Raw genomic sequence first — 16,097 nt, forward strand, 5'->3', positions numbered from 1 at the left:
ACCAAACATGCAGAGGGTGGGTCCAAGAGACTGCAAGTTCGAGAAGTGTTGCAACGATGACGGATGGCGAGAACAAGGCAGTGCAGACTAACAGCAACAAGCGGTTCCGTCCTCGGCCTCGCGTCGAGCAGTCGTTGGCTGCGAATGTGTGTGCTATATTACGCATATCATCGCTGGCTTAGCAGGGTGATCATGTCAATCATACTAGCCCACGCCCAGGGGGAGGACACATGAATCATCATCATCGAGTGGTCCATCGACTGCCAATCACAAAAAGCAGAAACAGTGCCTGGCGTGTGCGTAGAGACAGACCGGGGTCCAAGGCAGGTTTATCGCGTGGACCCTGAGTTTCACAATGTGCGAGGGTCAGATTATTGCTGTGGAGATGTGTTGACGCTTGACAACACAGAGTGCCAGCCAAGCCGCGTCATTGTCCTGCCACCTCCAACCACCTTGGACCGCCCAGCCACACTGGTAGGAACACGGAAACAGGGCATTGGTAGGGAGACGAGAGGCACTTTTATGGCATTATTTCTACACCTGTGTGTTTCCTTTGAGGTTTTGTTTCCAAGTACAACGCCTATCTCAAATCCATCACCGTTGCAATCGCTATCGCGCAGTAAACACGCACCTTCAACGTTTCTTCTGTGTACCGTCTTTTTTATATTCTTCTCATCGCGATAAAGTTCTTGTGCTGCATTCGGTACCAATCCTTTGGATCTGAACCAGAAAGTTTGGCTTAGGCTTCGGCCTATAGCATCACAGGACCACGGTTACCAAGACAGCCAGCCAGCCAGCAATTCAGCCACAACAACCATGGCTCCGTATCCTGCATCTCTCGGAGGAGGAGGAGGAGGAGGGCCTGTTATGCCTCGCTCTACGTCTGCTGCTTCTGACCTTGCTCTCTCTGCTTTACTTACAGAGGACAAACGCAGTGTGCCGCTGGAAGCAACGTATTCGAATCTCAGCACTACTCGTCGATTTGCTCCACGGGCTGAATATAACGTTACTGTGCGCCGCGCAGAGCAGAACTTGACTGCTGCCCTCGACAACAAACTCAACAACGTCGCACCTCGTCAGCCGTATCTCAACAGCACAGTTTTGGATCTGGCTCCTCGTGCAGAAGGAAACCTCACTGCTCGTGCCGCACTGAACATCACCGAAAGAACATTGCCTGATTTGGACAGCACTGCGATCAATCTGACACCGCGGGCCGAGGCCAATCTCACCACTCGTGCAGAAAGCAATCTCACATCGTTCTCTGAGCGAACATTTCCTCCGCGTGCAGAGTACAACGTGACAGTGCGCGACCTGCACAATCTGACAGCAGCTCGATCCGCCACAAATCTGAGTGCGAGATCTGACGAGAACGTGACTGCGAACAGCGAACACTACATCGCTTCTCGGTCTGCAGAGCTCCCTGCCCAGCCTCCGTTTTTGAATTTCACCACTCGGTCGGGCCACAACCTCACGGCGGGATCTGATTACTACGTTATCACTTCGCGTCAGGAGAACGTTACTCTTGTTGCTCCAGTGCTGACGGGATACGGCTCGGGATCTACAAAGGCCACTCCGCGTTGGCGGCCAAGGTCGTTGCAGCCGCTCTATCCGAATGTTACTGCGAGGACTGATAGCGATTCGACGACACACGAGGTGTACAATCTGACTGCCCGCGCAGAAGAGCTCAACGTTACTGAACTTGCTGGGTTTGATCTGGCGGAGCGAGGCTTGAGTAACTTGACGGCTCGTGCAGCGCAGAACATTACAGCGCGAGACGAGTACAACTTGACGTCCCGTACAGCGCAGAACATTACAGCGCGAAACGAGTACAACTTCGCAGCACCCGCCGACCTTAACCTCACTACCCGCTCCGAGTTCAACATCACCGAAAGAGGTCTTCTGAACCTCACGTCGCGCGCAGACTCCAACGAGACCGATCTCGCAGACCACAAGATGATCATCCGCGGCGCCAACTACAACATCTCGGGGCTGTCCTCTGGTCTCGTGCCGAAAGATGGCCAGGCCGCCCATCAGCTTGTCAGCAGGGCGACGACGTCCTACATGCCCTGCGCCGGCTGCACCGACCCCCGACAAGTGAACAACAAAGGCTTCTTCGCGCTCTTCGCCATCCTGGGCGTAGCGATCGTGTGCACGATAATCTGGTTCTTTTTCCATGCCAAGAACGGCGGGTTCGTCTTCTACGAGAACGACTGGGACGACTACAAGTCTACTGTTCTGCGCCGCAAAGGTCCAGACGGCAAGACGCTGTCCAACGCGACCAAGTCGACTCGTCTCGGCGGTGGCAGCATCATCGCCAAACACGACCGTCTCGCCGCCATGTCGCTCGTGGGCTACGACGAGAAGGGCCGCAAGGGCGTCAAGGCCAAGCGCGGATTCGGTGGAACACACTCGGTCTACTACTCTGATGACTTCAGTCGCTACTCGGGCAGTCGCGCAGACGACACGAGCGAGCGAGGCACGATCATCCCGGACCGCCAGCGTCAACAACTGAACGAAAAAGACGACGGCGGCAAGCACCACGCGCACCGCTACCGCGACCGCGACGTGCAGCACTACAAGAAAGAAAAGGCGGCGCGAGTAGGCGGCATGAACCGACCGGCGGACGGCAGCGCCTACGACTTCAGCGACACGATGACGCAGATGACCGAGTCGACGAACCGCTCGACGACGAACCTCATCCGCAAGAACAACAACGAAAAGGAATCGTCGGAGGGAAAGAAGCGCGCCAAAGCGGAGAAGAAGGCGCGCGACGAGGCCGCGCGCATGGAGCGCAAATGGCGCAAAGACGCAGAGGAAGCGGCGCGCGCCATCGCTCGCGACGAGCAGCAGCACTCTCCTTCTCCCGTGCCCAACGTCCTGCCGCCTCAACAGGCCCACCGCTCGCGTCGCGCCGACAGCTCGTCTCGCAGTAAACAACAAAAAAGAGACTACTCGTTCTCGCGCGGCCAGCAAGACGACATCTCGACCGTCTACACGGGCACGACGGGCGTGACGGGCGACTCCTCTCAGCGCTCGGCTAGCTATTACGAGTCCTACCGCCCTCGCCACGACCGCGCCGCTGCAGTGGGCGCATCTTCAGACCGAGAAACCAGCCGCACGCGCAGAAAGGATCGAAGCGGCAGTCGCTCGCCCACGAAACCGGGGTACAGACGGTACGCGGAGAGCGAAGCCGCGACGTCGGATTCCGGGACGAGGATTTACGAGCATAGAGTCAGAGGGTCGAGTCGGGGTCCGGCCAAGGAGAAGAAGAAGACGACGGAGAAAAAGGGCGGGCGGGATGTCATGGCTGGGTATAGACGGGGCAGGGGCGGTGATAGCGAGGATGATTTTTGAAGGTGCATGATTATTGGCGATGAGACGAGAACGAGGATGAAAGCGGGAATGAGACGAGACGAAGAGTAGACGAAGGCTAGGGCTGCATGGAATGGGAAAGGATGGTTGGCCGTGGAGGGAAAAAGGGATGATGATGATGACGATGATGATGAACAGCAACGAACGCCAAGTGTACCACAAACAGCAATAGCGATAGCCGAACCCATAGATAAATGACAGAACAGACAAAGATAAACCGCGACGCATCGAACTAGTAATATCAATCGCCTCTCGCCTCTTGCCCACACGATGAATAATGCATCGGTCAGTCAGTTTCCACTTTTGATGGTTTTCTCATCCATGTTCGGGCGACAAACAAACACGACAAGGGAAAGAAAAGAAAAAGAACTTTGGAAAGAGGAAGGAATGAAAAGAAGTAAAGAATAAGATAGACCATTGCAATTTTTTTTTCCCATTTCTACACTACTCCACTCCCATCAAAAAGCTATAGAAAAGAGCAAAAGAAAAGAGAAGAAGAAAAATCTACATCCTCTCGACCGGACTGAGTCCCAGCAGTCTCATGCCGTTGCTCAACACGACGCGGGCGCACTCGTACAGCGCCGCCCTGGCGGTCTTGAGCTCCTCGCTCTCGGCATTGAGCACATTCAGCACCTCGTAGCTCGAGCTCAGCAGATGCGTCATCTTGAAGAGGTAGGTCAGGACGGTGACGGGCTCTTGCGTCTTGAGCGTGTTGGAGAAGACGTCGGGCCATTGGGCCAGCGAGCGGATGACTTCGACGGCGTGTTTTTCCGTGAGCAGGGAGAGGTTGGCGGACGCCAGAGCAGAGGGGGAGATGGCTGCTTTGCGCGCGATGGAGCAGAGGCGTGCGTGGGCGTATTGCAAGTAAGGGCCGGTGTCGCCCTCGAACGAGGTCATGCGCGCCAGGTCGAATTCGTAGTTGTTGATGCGCTTGCCGGACATGTCCTGCACCATGACTGCGGAAATGCCCAGGATGTCGGCGGTGCGCTCCGGGTCGGCGACCTGCTCGTATTTGGCCTCGTTGGAGCGCATGACTTCGTGCATCTTCTCGCCGACGTCGCGCAGGATGTCGTCGAGGAACTTGGCGGTGCCTTTTCGCGTCGACATGCCCAGCACCATGCCGAAGTTGATGTGCTGGCATTTCTTGGAGACTTGGGTGTATTCGCCGCCCATGATCTCGAGGATCTTGAAGAGCTGGGCCAGATGCAGGTCCTGCTGCGAGGCGACGACGTAGATCATCTTGTCGAAGCGGTAGGTCTGGTGACGCTCCATGGCGGCGCCGATGTCACGGGTCAGGTAGAGCGTGGTGCCGTCCTTTTTGCGCACGAGCGCCTTGCCCAGCTTCTTGCTGTGCTTGGTCAGGTCGACAATGACGGCGCCCTCGCTGTCCTCGCTGATCTTGTTCTCCTTCATGACCTCGGCCGCCTTGTCCATGGACTCTTGCTTGACCTGCGACTCGCCCGAGTAGTCGGTGAAGTGGATGTTGAGACGGGCGTACGTGTCCTTGTACTTGACAATGGACAAGTCACGGAACTTTTGCCAAACGCCCAGCGCTTCGGCGTCGCTGTCGCTCATTCTCTTGAAGTAGTCGCGGGCCTGCTGGTCGACCCCGGTGGACTCGATGCGCTGGATCTCGGCCTCCTGCTCCGTCACGGGCTCGTTCTCGGCCTGCAGCTCCTTGACCTGCTCTTTGAGTGCCTTGACGCGCTCACCCTCGTCGTGCGAGATGGCGCTGATCTTGACGTAGACATTGTAGAGGTGACCGATGGGGTTGGCCAGGAGCTCCTCTTCGCTGCCGAACTTCTGGAAGCCAATGGCCAGGACACCGTACTGCTTTCCCCAGTCACCGAGGTAGTTCATGCGGATGACGTCCCAGCCGGCCTCCTGGTAGAGGTTCGACAGGAAACCGCCGATGATGGTGGAGCGCAAGTGACCGGCGTGGAAAGGCTTGGCGATGTTGGGCGACGAGAACTCGACAATCATCCTCTTCTTGTCCGACTCGGGGTTGGCAGGGTCCTGGAGGCCGAGGAAGGGGTTGTAGCCGTACTTGGCGCCATTCTGCAGGATCGAAGGTAGGACCAGCGAGGCGAGAGGGTCGGGCTTGAAGAAGAAGCGGACAAAGGTCTTGTCGACGGTGGGCGGCTGGACGAGAGCCGACTCGGGGAACTTGTCGACAATCTCCTGGGCAAGAGCGTCGGGCTTCTTTCCCTTGATCCTGAGGGCGGGAACAGGCAGCATGAGGTCGCCATTGGCCAGCGTCTGCGTCCACTGCAGGGCATTGTAGACGACCTGGGCGTCGACTCCGGTGATGGGGACCAGACACTCGGTGATGTGGGCGCGATAGATGTCGACCTGGTTGACGGTGGGGAAGGTCAGGACCTTGTCGAGTTTTGGGACAGAGTCCAGACCGAGAGTCTTGATCTGGGATGTGAGTGCGTCCATGGTCAGGTTCGTCTCAGCAGAGATGCAGCGAGGGAAAGAGGAGGAGAGCGACGTCTTCTTCTGTGACTGCGACTGCGACTGCGACTGCGACTGCGCCTGCCGGATTGTCGAGAAATAGAGAGAGTGAGTCAAGGCCGCCGGCGACGACGACGACGACGACGACGACGACGAGACGGAAGTAGAAAAGAAAGACGACGACGAGACGGAAGTAGAAAAGAAAGACGACGACGGGGCTGCTGCTACTGCTTTCCTGAAGACACGGTGCATGCAAAAGCTCGAAAGAGACTGTAAGCAGCACTCTGTGTGGGGTGTATATTTTGATTATTTATTGCGGAAAGAGAGAGGTGTAGAGAATGATAATCTAGTGATTTCTTTGCTTTCCCTTTTTGTTTCTGACTCTTTTGAGAGCCGAAAGATGGGCAGCTGCGGGGCGGAGAATGATGTTAATGTTTTTTCAAACATCAGATCTTATCTTATCGCCGACTCATACTTTGTACAATCTCTCTCCCTGGTATACCTACCTTAGTCATACTGTACGGAGATATGCAGACATACAAAATAGAATAAACAAGTTCGACATTATCGTCCTATGTTGACCATCATCAGATCTCTCTCTCTCTCTCTCTCTCTCTCTCTCTCTCTCTCTCTCACACACTCCCTTCATCTCCGTCGACCCAGCCCAGTCTCTCCCGCTCGTCGTCGCATATCCTGGCGTACTCGAGCAGCAGCCGGAAAACATAAATCTGCATGTCCTCTCTGCGCAGCACCCTCTCGGCCCACGCCTTGCCTCCCAGCGCGATATCGCGAGCCACATGGTCGTGACCCGCCTTGTCGCTCTCTTCATTCCCGAGGAAATACTCCATGATGCCGTAAACATCGACAAAAGTATTGTCCATGGGCACGAAATGCACCCACGGCACCAGCCGCGAGTCGTGCCACTCGTCGTAGATGGTCGCTTTGATCGGCATGCTCGTGCTGCCCATGAACCCCCTGTAGCGGCCCGAGAACGAATTGCCGTCAATGTCCGGCAGGTATTTGTATGCGTACTGTTCTTTCATCGCCATCGGCTTGGCCGCCGCGTACCAAGCGTCTGTGTATGCGCAATGCGGCGGGTTGGGGTCGGGGAAACAGAGCAGATGGGCGAATCCGGCGTCGGCAAACGTGTCCACCCACTCGCCCAGGTCGGGCGCGCTGAGGTTGTACAGTCCATGTCCGGGCAGTCGGATGTTCGGCGAGTCTATGCTCGAGTTCGCCACTCTGCTGACCGTCGTGCCGTTCATCATCGCCACGAACCTGTGGCGCTGGAAGCGTGTCCAGTTCTCCGCCTTGTTTCGTCCCCCCGACGCAGCTCCACGCCATATTAGTTTGTTTTGTTTCTCCTGCCACTTGGCTCCGTGATCATTGCCGCCCGAGTAAAAGGGGTCGTTCGTCCAGTACATGGCTGGCGGTAGCAGTATTTCATTATTCATCGGCAGCTTGGACCCTCCAAACATGGGGAACAGCTTCTTGGAGTTCGACTGTGAGATGGGCTCGACAAACGTCCCGTGCAGCTGCTGTAGCTCCGGATTGTCGCAGGGTGACTTGGTCAGCGTCCAGTTCTGGACGTATCCTTGGTAACTGCGCTCGGGATATGTATTTGGTAGTGGTGGAAACTTGGTGTAGTCTGCTTCAGCCGTGTATGTCGTCCTGGCAGGCGAATCTGGCGAGCATCCCACGACGGCCAGATCCCAGTAGTTGCCCCATCCAAACTCGGGATCGAAAGGCGGCACCGACTCGCCTTCCCGAATAGAGGTATTCGAATAAGTGCCAATGACTTGTGAAGCGTCCATGATTTTGCGACTCTTTCTTTCCACCGCCATATATCCATCAATCGTCTCCCACGGCACAATCAAGCGCGACTCGTCCATGACATTGATGGCCATGTCCAAATCAGGCAGATGCTCGGCTATCGTGCCCACCAGATCCCCCCACAGATCCATCCACGGTCTGCCCTCGGGCAAGTCTGTGCGTTTGGTCATGTTGCCGCTCCTGACACTGATTCTGTGTACGAAGTCATAAGCCTGCTGCCTGATCTCCAGAGCGGGAATGGCCCAGAAGGGGTTCAAGTCGTGGTAGATCTGGTCGAAAAAGTCTTCGACGATGGTGGCGTTGTGTTGCTGGGCGAAGGCGAACCAGGCATCAAAACCAGGCGGCGGTCGTCGTCCGCGGCGTGACTGATATGCTTGCGCCGCGCCGTGCAGAGAGTGTGTCTCTCGTGCGAGCAGGTCTTGTTGTTCGGCCATGGCTTTGGTGCGCAACGTGTCGATTGCATGCCACGCTCTCTCTGCGTTTGGTGTTTCGCCCGTCGCCACGTCTGCTGCCGCCGCATCCTCTTTCTCGTGCTCTCCTGAACCTCCAAGCCCCCCGACGAGAGGGATCCGTCTCAGCGCCGCATTCCCAAACGCCGTCAGATACAGCCAGCCCACCAGAGTCAAGACGACGGCGACGACGAGCAACTGCGTCAGCCGCCCGGGCAGTCTCATCGATGACGACATCAACATGGTCGCTCTTGTCTATCTGCGCCCATGCGGTTTGCTCGGACTCCTCTCATCCAAGTGTCGAGGCGACGAATCTGGTTCTGGCCGATTGTTCGTGGTCGCCTGAAGCATGAGAAGGAGCAAGGAGACACGGCGCGCGCTCATGTGCTTGATCGCATGATAAGAGTGGTGGTGTGGAAGACGAATTTCATCGTTTTGACAATGCTGAGAGCAACGGATGCTTGACAGATGGAATGATGGACTATTGATGCATTGAATGCCTTGTTTTATCATCGATGATCGTGAGCTAAATCAAGTTAATGCAACTTTGTATCTCCATGAACTCGCCTTCTAGACCCCTGCCAAGCAAAGCCTCATTCGCTGCCCTAGGTACCACCATCTACTAGCTACTGTATCTCACCTATCTTACTTATATACTATTACAGTACGTGCGTCTGTGCCAGAACGGAAGAATTCTATCCCCCTGTCATCTCTCTTACTCTTGCATATCCGGTCTTCGTCCCGTAATCCATCTGGCACAGTGACGCACGTGGAATGTGCAAGGTATATCAAACGTCTCTTTGTTCAACCACCTAGTCCAGGTCTATACATCTGTCAGGCTACGAAAGCGAGAAGATCGCTGGGGAATGTTGGAATCTGCAAAACGAAAACAAGACCAAACCGCACTACGGCTCAGCGCCAAAAGCAGCAAATGCAGGCGCCACACTGGCATCGCATCCCTTCTGCACCAGATACTTGCTCGCGCTGCCGTCACTCTTGAGCAACACCACTCCGCTGGGGCTCTTGATCTCAAAGTAAAGAGATCCCGGACCGCCGCCCTGGTTGCCGTATATGACTCTGATGGGCACATATGCGCCCTTGCTGAGGTACTTGGTCGCCGACACCGCGCTCGAGTTCTGAAAACTCGAAAGCACCAGTGCGTTGCCTTCGTTGTACCCACTGTATGCCGCCTCACCAACCCAGACGAATGCGACGTCGTCGGTCGAAGGAATCGTGAACGTGTAGCTGCCGGCTTCGCGCGCGAAGAAGTAGCCTCTGTGGTTCAAAACCGCGCCATTCGTGTTGAGTGGCGTCGAGGTTCCAGCGTAGAACGTGGTCGTCGTGTTCCAGGACCACCACCAGCCGCCCACGTGGTCGCTGGTGCTCTTATACACGGGCTTGACAGTCTTGTATGCGACCGGGTCGAGACCGGCGTCGGCGCGAGACCACGTCCATTGAGTGTCGGCGGTGATGTTCGAGTATGACCACTCCACACCGGCGTTGTTGCATGAAGAGTCGATACACGCATAGCGCGACGATCCTGCGTCGGTACCGTTCGTGTACGCGTAGCTGTAGCCGATCGTGTAGTGGTCCTTTCCGTACCAGTAGCCTGTGTTCTTGGCATACGAAGCCTCCCAGGACTTGGTGTACATGGCACAGTACTGGCCTACAGGTTGAGAGTTCTTGTAGAGCATGTAAGTGGTGAAGAATTGGCACGTTTGCCAGAAACCGTGCTGGCGGTCAAAGTCAGATGTCGCGGAACAAAGGGCGGCGCACTTGTTGGCGTCAAAGACACCGTCGGTGAAGAGGCGCATCCCCATGTACGTATCGCTGCTGGAACAATCAAGGGGTGCGTTGATGGTTGCCGATCCGAGGTTCTGTGCCGTCTTGTATCCGGCGGCGGGGACTATGGTGTTGTTAACATAGCCGTTGGATCCTGCAATGACGACCTGAAACTGGTTGCGCCATTGGCCGTAGTTGTTGGCTGTGCTGCTATCCACCGGACCACCCCAGAAGACACACTTGATCTGCGTAGTTGATGACGGGTTCGAGCATGACGAGTCGTTAGGGTCTACGGAAGGATCACGCTCAAAGTAGATGTTGACAGCCATACAGCCGTTGATAGCATTACACTTTGCGCTGCACGCCTGGGTGTCGTAAATCTCCATGAGGGTGTAGCCCAGGTAGAAGTTGCCCGCTAGAGTCGAGCCGTTGAGGTTGCTGAATGTCTGAGAGTATCCGGTTGGCGTAGGAGCTGCAGACGCAACGCTGGAGAAGTACTCGAGACCAGCAAAGGCTGAGGCAGTGTCGGGAGTAGGATGAACGGCCACACCAGCGGGCTGCTGGACGCAAGTCGTTGCAGCACGCTTCTCGAGAGCTGGGCTACTAGTAGCGGCGCTGCCCAGGACAGAGCTGGCAGAAGCAACATCCCCGCTGGCTATGTCTGAAGAGATGGAAGCAATGATTGATGACGCTTCGTATGAAGCTGTAGTTGCCGAAGCGGTCGTCGATGCTCCAGCAGCAGTGACATAGACAACGGGAATGCTAGCCGTGGGAACAGTGTCGGCTCCGAGAATGGCATCCCAATCGAAGTCTTGAGCATGTGCAAGGGCCGCACAGGCGGCGACTGCGGCTATAACGCGCATGTTGATGAGAGAGCAAAGGAGTTGTCGAACCAAAAGGATGATATAGTGGCTGGCTGTGAAAGAACGAACCGAATTTGACTACAGAGACTCGATAGCTGGTTATTCTTGATCCCTATGATTGAGAAATTTACGCTGCTTGAGGAGCAAAGAGGTGCTGAGGTTGTACGATGACGACTCTATTATACTTATCACGGGTACCATGGCTGCAATCAAGATCTTCCTTTGGTGGCCTGGACTTGCAATACTCGACCATGTGGCAGGAAGCATATCATGGCTAATGTCTCAGCCTATAGACCTAGAAGGCGCAACTTCAATTTCTCGTAGATTTGAACCTTACTGTGGTCGTCTCTCACCCACTGTGGCTGTAGACTATTCGCGGTGCACTAACACTGGTTTCTATATCCAGCCCTATGATATGTTCTTCAAGATACTGGACTTGGGTGTGTCATCATTTGAGCTCGTGTACCGCTCCTCGAAGAATTGCATAGTCGTGAATATTCCGTGAAGGACATGACCGTGAATGCGGTGATGATGTTTCTGATCTTGCGCGCTCACTTCCAAAGATACCAGGTATCACCTTTTTGTTTGGAGGATCTACGATGAGATCTCAGAAATTAAGGTACCGACTAACGCCCTAAGCGTCACCCACCCGTGCAGATCCATCTCGTGTACCGCACGTGGCCGGATCTTGGCATACGCTGAATTGTGGACTGTAAACTCCCGCCAACTCATCCTTCGTGGACCAATTGTCAGAGGTTTTCGAATAAGATGCCACTCTTTCAGGCCGAGACCTTCAGCAGACTTGTTTCCTGACTGGCGCCCTACTGATGATTGTACACCAGTAGAAGCATGTCCATGTTCCAGTGACTCCTACGTAGACTTATAATCGTTGATCGAATTGGCAGCAACCCGACTGACTAGCATCGACGTGGGGCCTACCGCACAACACATGAGACGCTCGCGATCGAACCACCTACCTTACATGACCACACGTGTGAACTCCATGGGTAGCGGACTCGTACGAATTGAGTAGAGTTCAGCTCGAACCGTACGATACAACCCTGGGCTTGTATGGGGGGAGTCCAGCCACGACTTCGGAAGGCCCCTAATCTCTCGGTTCGATATAGACTTCTCTCCATCTCCCTGAGCATAGGACCGAGAAAGGGTCAATAGCGCCGTGATATCCGTTGTGATGCCGACCTCGTGCTGCGGTGCGCAGGGGATGGTTTGAGACATGGGCTGTTCACGGGAAAACGAAGAATCTCCACAAGCACAGTGGGAACCATAAGGCAATTCATGATGACGACGAACCACCTGAGACACACAATCCGTGCTTCATCCTCAGGAATACTACCAGTAATACAAGAAAGTACAGGTCATTGTTAGCAGTATGCCGCCAGTCTATTACAGACCCTATGTTGAGCCTGACTGGGCAAACACGGCTTTGTCTGTCTACTGCTGATTAATTTCGATTAGTTCATTTGTCGTAATTGCGTTCACTCGAGCCGAACCTAAGTTAAACATGGCGTCTGCAAAACTGCGCCGAACCAGACATAGTGTGGAATCGAGAAAATCGTACGCGTAGACCTTCCCAGGAAGCCTGTTCTATGCACCACAGTGCACCTGTCTTCCATGAAACTACCAAAGGCTATCAACCACACCGCCGCGGAACCGAGAGCTCAGCGTGATATTTATCTGTCTAGACAACGGCGCTGGGCTTGGCCTGTCGTATCGTCTGTTCGCGACATGGCATAATCTAGGTGCATCATGAACTAGCAGAGTAAGCGTGCTCGTTAATCACTGAGAGAAAATGTGTCGGAAGAAACGTCGGCTTTCGTCAGCAACATATGGCAAATTGCATGCAGTTCTGATACAATCGAGGTCAATATGCCCAAAAATGCCGGTAAGATCGTCACAAGACTCCCAGACCAGCCCGCAATAATCCTACGGGAGCTTGTCAGAATCGATCTTGAGAGATTGAACATGAATTATTATCCGCGGACTTTTTGACCACAGTCAATCCAATGGGTATGTCATCTTCTAATATTGATCACTTCGGCACAAAATTCGATTTGTGCACGAGTATTCGGATATGCTAGAATATTCGTACCTTATGCTTCTCCCTGCCACTAGATCATATACAGCAATATCCATACCGATCAAGGCCTCGAGTGATCTTCGAGTTACTTTGTGTATCACTTTAAGCATGCATGTGGTCGAATTGTGTTGAGCTGATTATCATCCGGGCCCTGCGGTCTTTTGATCGTTTGATTGGTTCAAGTGATTAAGATAGATAAAAGGAACTGATCACGATCCTAATGGAAATGGTTAAGGCAACGACAGTCATCGAGGAATTTGAGCCAGAAAATGGGGACAACGCAGAACAATTGGAGATTTATATTACAGCTTGACAGATTCACCTACAGCCAACAGGTTGTATGGTGTAATGGTTAGCACACGAGATTCTGATTCTCGTGATCCCGGTTCGATTCCGGGTACGACCTCATTTTTGCCGTACCAGCGTTCCTTTTGGCAGGAGTGACGGGGCTAACACATCAGATCCACAGTGGTGGTGTTTATTGTCTCAGCCATATGGAATTTCGAGCGCCACATTAGGGCTTTTGGACGACTCGGTTATGCATCAAACCATGATCCGATGCCCTGGTTTCTGGTCCCCCAGACTCCCTTAGCTCATCTAGGTCCTAACTCCATTACAGTACATGCAGCGCTGCTAGATCAAGGTCCATCAGTCCACGAAGATAATAAGAAACATGGCTGAAACGGAGATTCCGTCACTCAGCTACACGCCGGTCGAGTCCATCAAGGGCATCCATGGAACTGTTAACAGAACCTTTCTTTCACATAAGACACGTCCGCTCTCATGGCGCTTGACACAGCTTCGCAAGCTATGGTGGGGCATCAAAGATAATGAGGAACAGCTCTACGAAGCATGCAAACGTGATCTTGGAAAGTCACGCTATGAAACGTATATCAGTGAGATCGGTTGGGTTCTGAATGACATTATTTTCACATGTGATAACCTTGAAAAATGGGCAAAGGACGAGGTCGCTCCAGACATCCCCCTCATGATGGCTGCAATGCGACCGAAGATCCGAAAGGATCCCTTGGGGGCGGTTCTGGTAGTTGGGTAAACATTGCTATCACTCGATTGATTTCACTGCATCTTGCTGATGTTCTACAGAACTTACAACTTTCCCATCCAGCTGTCGTTAGGCCCATTAGTCGGTGCTATGTCAGCAGGTTGTACTGCTGTACTCAAGCCTTCAGAGAATGCACCACATAGTGCTGCTGTGATGCAGAGCATTATTGAGTCTCGTCTAGATCCTGAGGCTTTCACCGTCGTTCAAGGTGGCGTGCCAGGAACCACCGCACTGCTTGACTGCAAGTGGGACAAGATCTTCTACACTGGAGGCGGCAGTGTAGGAACAATCATCGCCAAGAAGGCTGCAGAGACACTCACACCTGTGACTCTGGAACTCGGGGGCAAAAACCCTGCAATTGTCACCAAAAATGCTGATCCGCGCATTGCAGCACGTCGCTTACTCTGGGGCAAGGCCCATAATGCTGGTCAAGTATGTGTCAGCCAAAACTATGTCCTCGTCGATCAAGAGATTATGCCGTTCTTCATTGCAGAGCTAAAGTCAGCAATCGCCGAGTTTTATCCCAAAGGCATAAAGGAAAGCGATGACTTCTCACGCATAGTCAACGACCGCCAATTCCAGCGATTGAAAAAGATGCTCGACTCTTCCTCGGGTAAAATCATCAGTGGAGGCACGATGGATGCCGCGACAAGGTTCTTCGAGCTCACGGTCGTCGAAGTGTCGTCGCCCTCGGACCCTTTGCTAGCCGAAGAATCCTTTGGTCCCGTGATGCCCATCTTACCCGTCAAGGACCTTGATGAAGCGCTCCGGATTGCGAATGACATAGACAGTACTCCATTAGGAGTCTACGCTTTTGGCAGCTCCGCCGATACAGCAAAGATCCTCACTGGTACTCGGTCCGGTGGTGCGAGCGTCAACGATGGGTTCATCCACGGCTCTATAGCTACACTAGAGTTTGGTGGAGTTGGAGGTAGTGGGCAAGGCAGCTATCGCGGGAAAGCCAGCTTCGATTGCTTCTCGCATCGCAGAGCAATTACATACACACCCTCTTGGGCTGAGACCCTGATGTCTATACGCTACCCACCGTATGCCGGCAAAATGAAGCTGTACAAAACGGCAAATGAGAACAAGCCGAACTTTGATCGCTCAGGCAATGTACGGGCCAATATCTTCACAAAACTGCTCGCTCTATTCGGGAAGCTATTTGTGGGAGGTGCGAAGAATTGGCTGATTGTATTCGTCACGATTCTGGCTACGAGACAATGGCTGATCAGGACGGAAAAGCTGGTGGGTGTGATTGGTTATGGAGGTTGTTGGTGAGGCTTGCTATCACACATCACAGACTGCATATATTAAGCACACAAGGCCTAGCGAAGGCTTCTCGCGAATGGATTTTCGGACACACATGTTATTCAAGGATATTTTAATTTAAGGACAGTATGCATCATACCTTATGTGTTCGCAATCATATCTCTCTCTCAGCCGATTGTGGACGAGATAAAAACCTACTCTACACAACTGTAGCCGACCTCGGGCCGTGAAATGGGGTACAATAGAGACATGGAGGTACAATTTGCGTAAAGACAAAGCTCGAGGTTGCTGCTCTAAGATAGGCGTTTCTCCGGATCATCCGAGATCATAAACCGTCATTAGTCTTTCCTGTGCCGTAGACAGCTCACAGTATACTTGTAGCATATCTCGAGTCATGCTTTCGTTATATTGTACTCTCACTGCTTGCCAAAAATTATGGACTTGCGAGGTGATCATGGTTGGTGAAGTGCTGAACATTCAGGCAACCTATAGTGTATGCTCTAAGACATGCAAATTTAGACGGTGTTACCCGCAGCATGTGGAGCTGCCGTGATAGCTCAGACTCTTGTTGCAAAGCTGGAGACTTACCTTTACCCAACAGAGAAACAGCTTTCTTGGTTGGATCACATGTGAAGTTGTTGGTTGCATATATAGACGACGGTGGTGGACTATCTATCATAATAGCTAGCTACGTCCCAATAGAAACCTTGCCTTCTGAGACGATTGTTTCAGATTGCTTTGGGACATGATGCTCGGTCACAGGCAACGCAAGCAGCGAAGCAGCATACAGCAGCCGCCTCAACAACTTGCGTGCCCCGTTGAGTCATACTTTCTAATATGAGGGGACAACTTCATGGGGTTTGTCCAGTGGTCAGCACCAATGATATCCGAAGGAATCAGAACGTCTT

The 16,097-nt window shown here is 53.4% G+C and overlaps 5 protein-coding genes across 6 annotated transcripts; 2 read left to right on the top strand and 3 right to left on the bottom strand.

The window, feature by feature from the left end:
- Positions 1-816: 816 nt before the first annotated feature.
- AAFC00_000831 (uncharacterized protein) lies at positions 817-3,354 on the top strand (the record flags this gene model as incomplete). The annotated part of the gene is made up of 1 exon (XM_069347555.1): positions 817-3,354. The coding sequence occupies one exon, from the start codon at positions 817-819 to the stop codon at positions 3,352-3,354; it is 2,538 nt and encodes an 845-aa protein (XP_069203400.1).
- A 522-nt stretch (positions 3,355-3,876) lies between these two features.
- AAFC00_000832 (uncharacterized protein) lies at positions 3,877-6,081 on the bottom strand (the record flags this gene model as incomplete). Of its 2 annotated transcripts, none has more annotated exons than XM_069347557.1 (1): positions 3,877-6,081. In XM_069347557.1, one exon carries the CDS (start codon positions 6,079-6,081, stop codon positions 3,877-3,879), a length of 2,205 nt encoding a protein of 734 aa, XP_069203402.1. The 2 variants fall into 2 exon arrangements, with proteins under 2 accessions (XP_069203402.1, XP_069203401.1); XM_069347556.1 differs by having other exon boundaries at positions 3,877-5,814.
- Positions 6,082-6,461: 380 nt separating this feature from the next.
- AAFC00_000833 (uncharacterized protein) lies at positions 6,462-8,354 on the bottom strand (the record flags this gene model as incomplete). The annotated part of the gene is made up of 1 exon (XM_069347558.1): positions 6,462-8,354. The coding sequence occupies one exon, from the start codon at positions 8,352-8,354 to the stop codon at positions 6,462-6,464; it is 1,893 nt and encodes a 630-aa protein (XP_069203403.1).
- Positions 8,355-9,016: 662 nt separating this feature from the next.
- AAFC00_000834 (uncharacterized protein) lies at positions 9,017-10,756 on the bottom strand (the record flags this gene model as incomplete). The annotated part of the gene is made up of 1 exon (XM_069347560.1): positions 9,017-10,756. The coding sequence occupies one exon, from the start codon at positions 10,754-10,756 to the stop codon at positions 9,017-9,019; it is 1,740 nt and encodes a 579-aa protein (XP_069203404.1).
- Positions 10,757-13,527: 2,771 nt separating this feature from the next.
- AAFC00_000835 (uncharacterized protein) lies at positions 13,528-15,198 on the top strand (the record flags this gene model as incomplete). The annotated part of the gene is made up of 2 exons (XM_069347561.1): positions 13,528-13,904; positions 13,959-15,198. 2 exons carry the CDS (start codon positions 13,528-13,530, stop codon positions 15,196-15,198), a joined length of 1,617 nt encoding a protein of 538 aa, XP_069203405.1.
- Positions 15,199-16,097: the final 899 nt, after the last annotated feature.

This window comes from Neodothiora populina (assembly GCF_041146345.1).
Source record: "Neodothiora populina strain CPC 39397 chromosome Unknown canker_contig_12, whole genome shotgun sequence".
Lineage (NCBI taxonomy): Eukaryota > Fungi > Ascomycota > Dothideomycetes > Dothideales > Dothioraceae > Neodothiora > Neodothiora populina.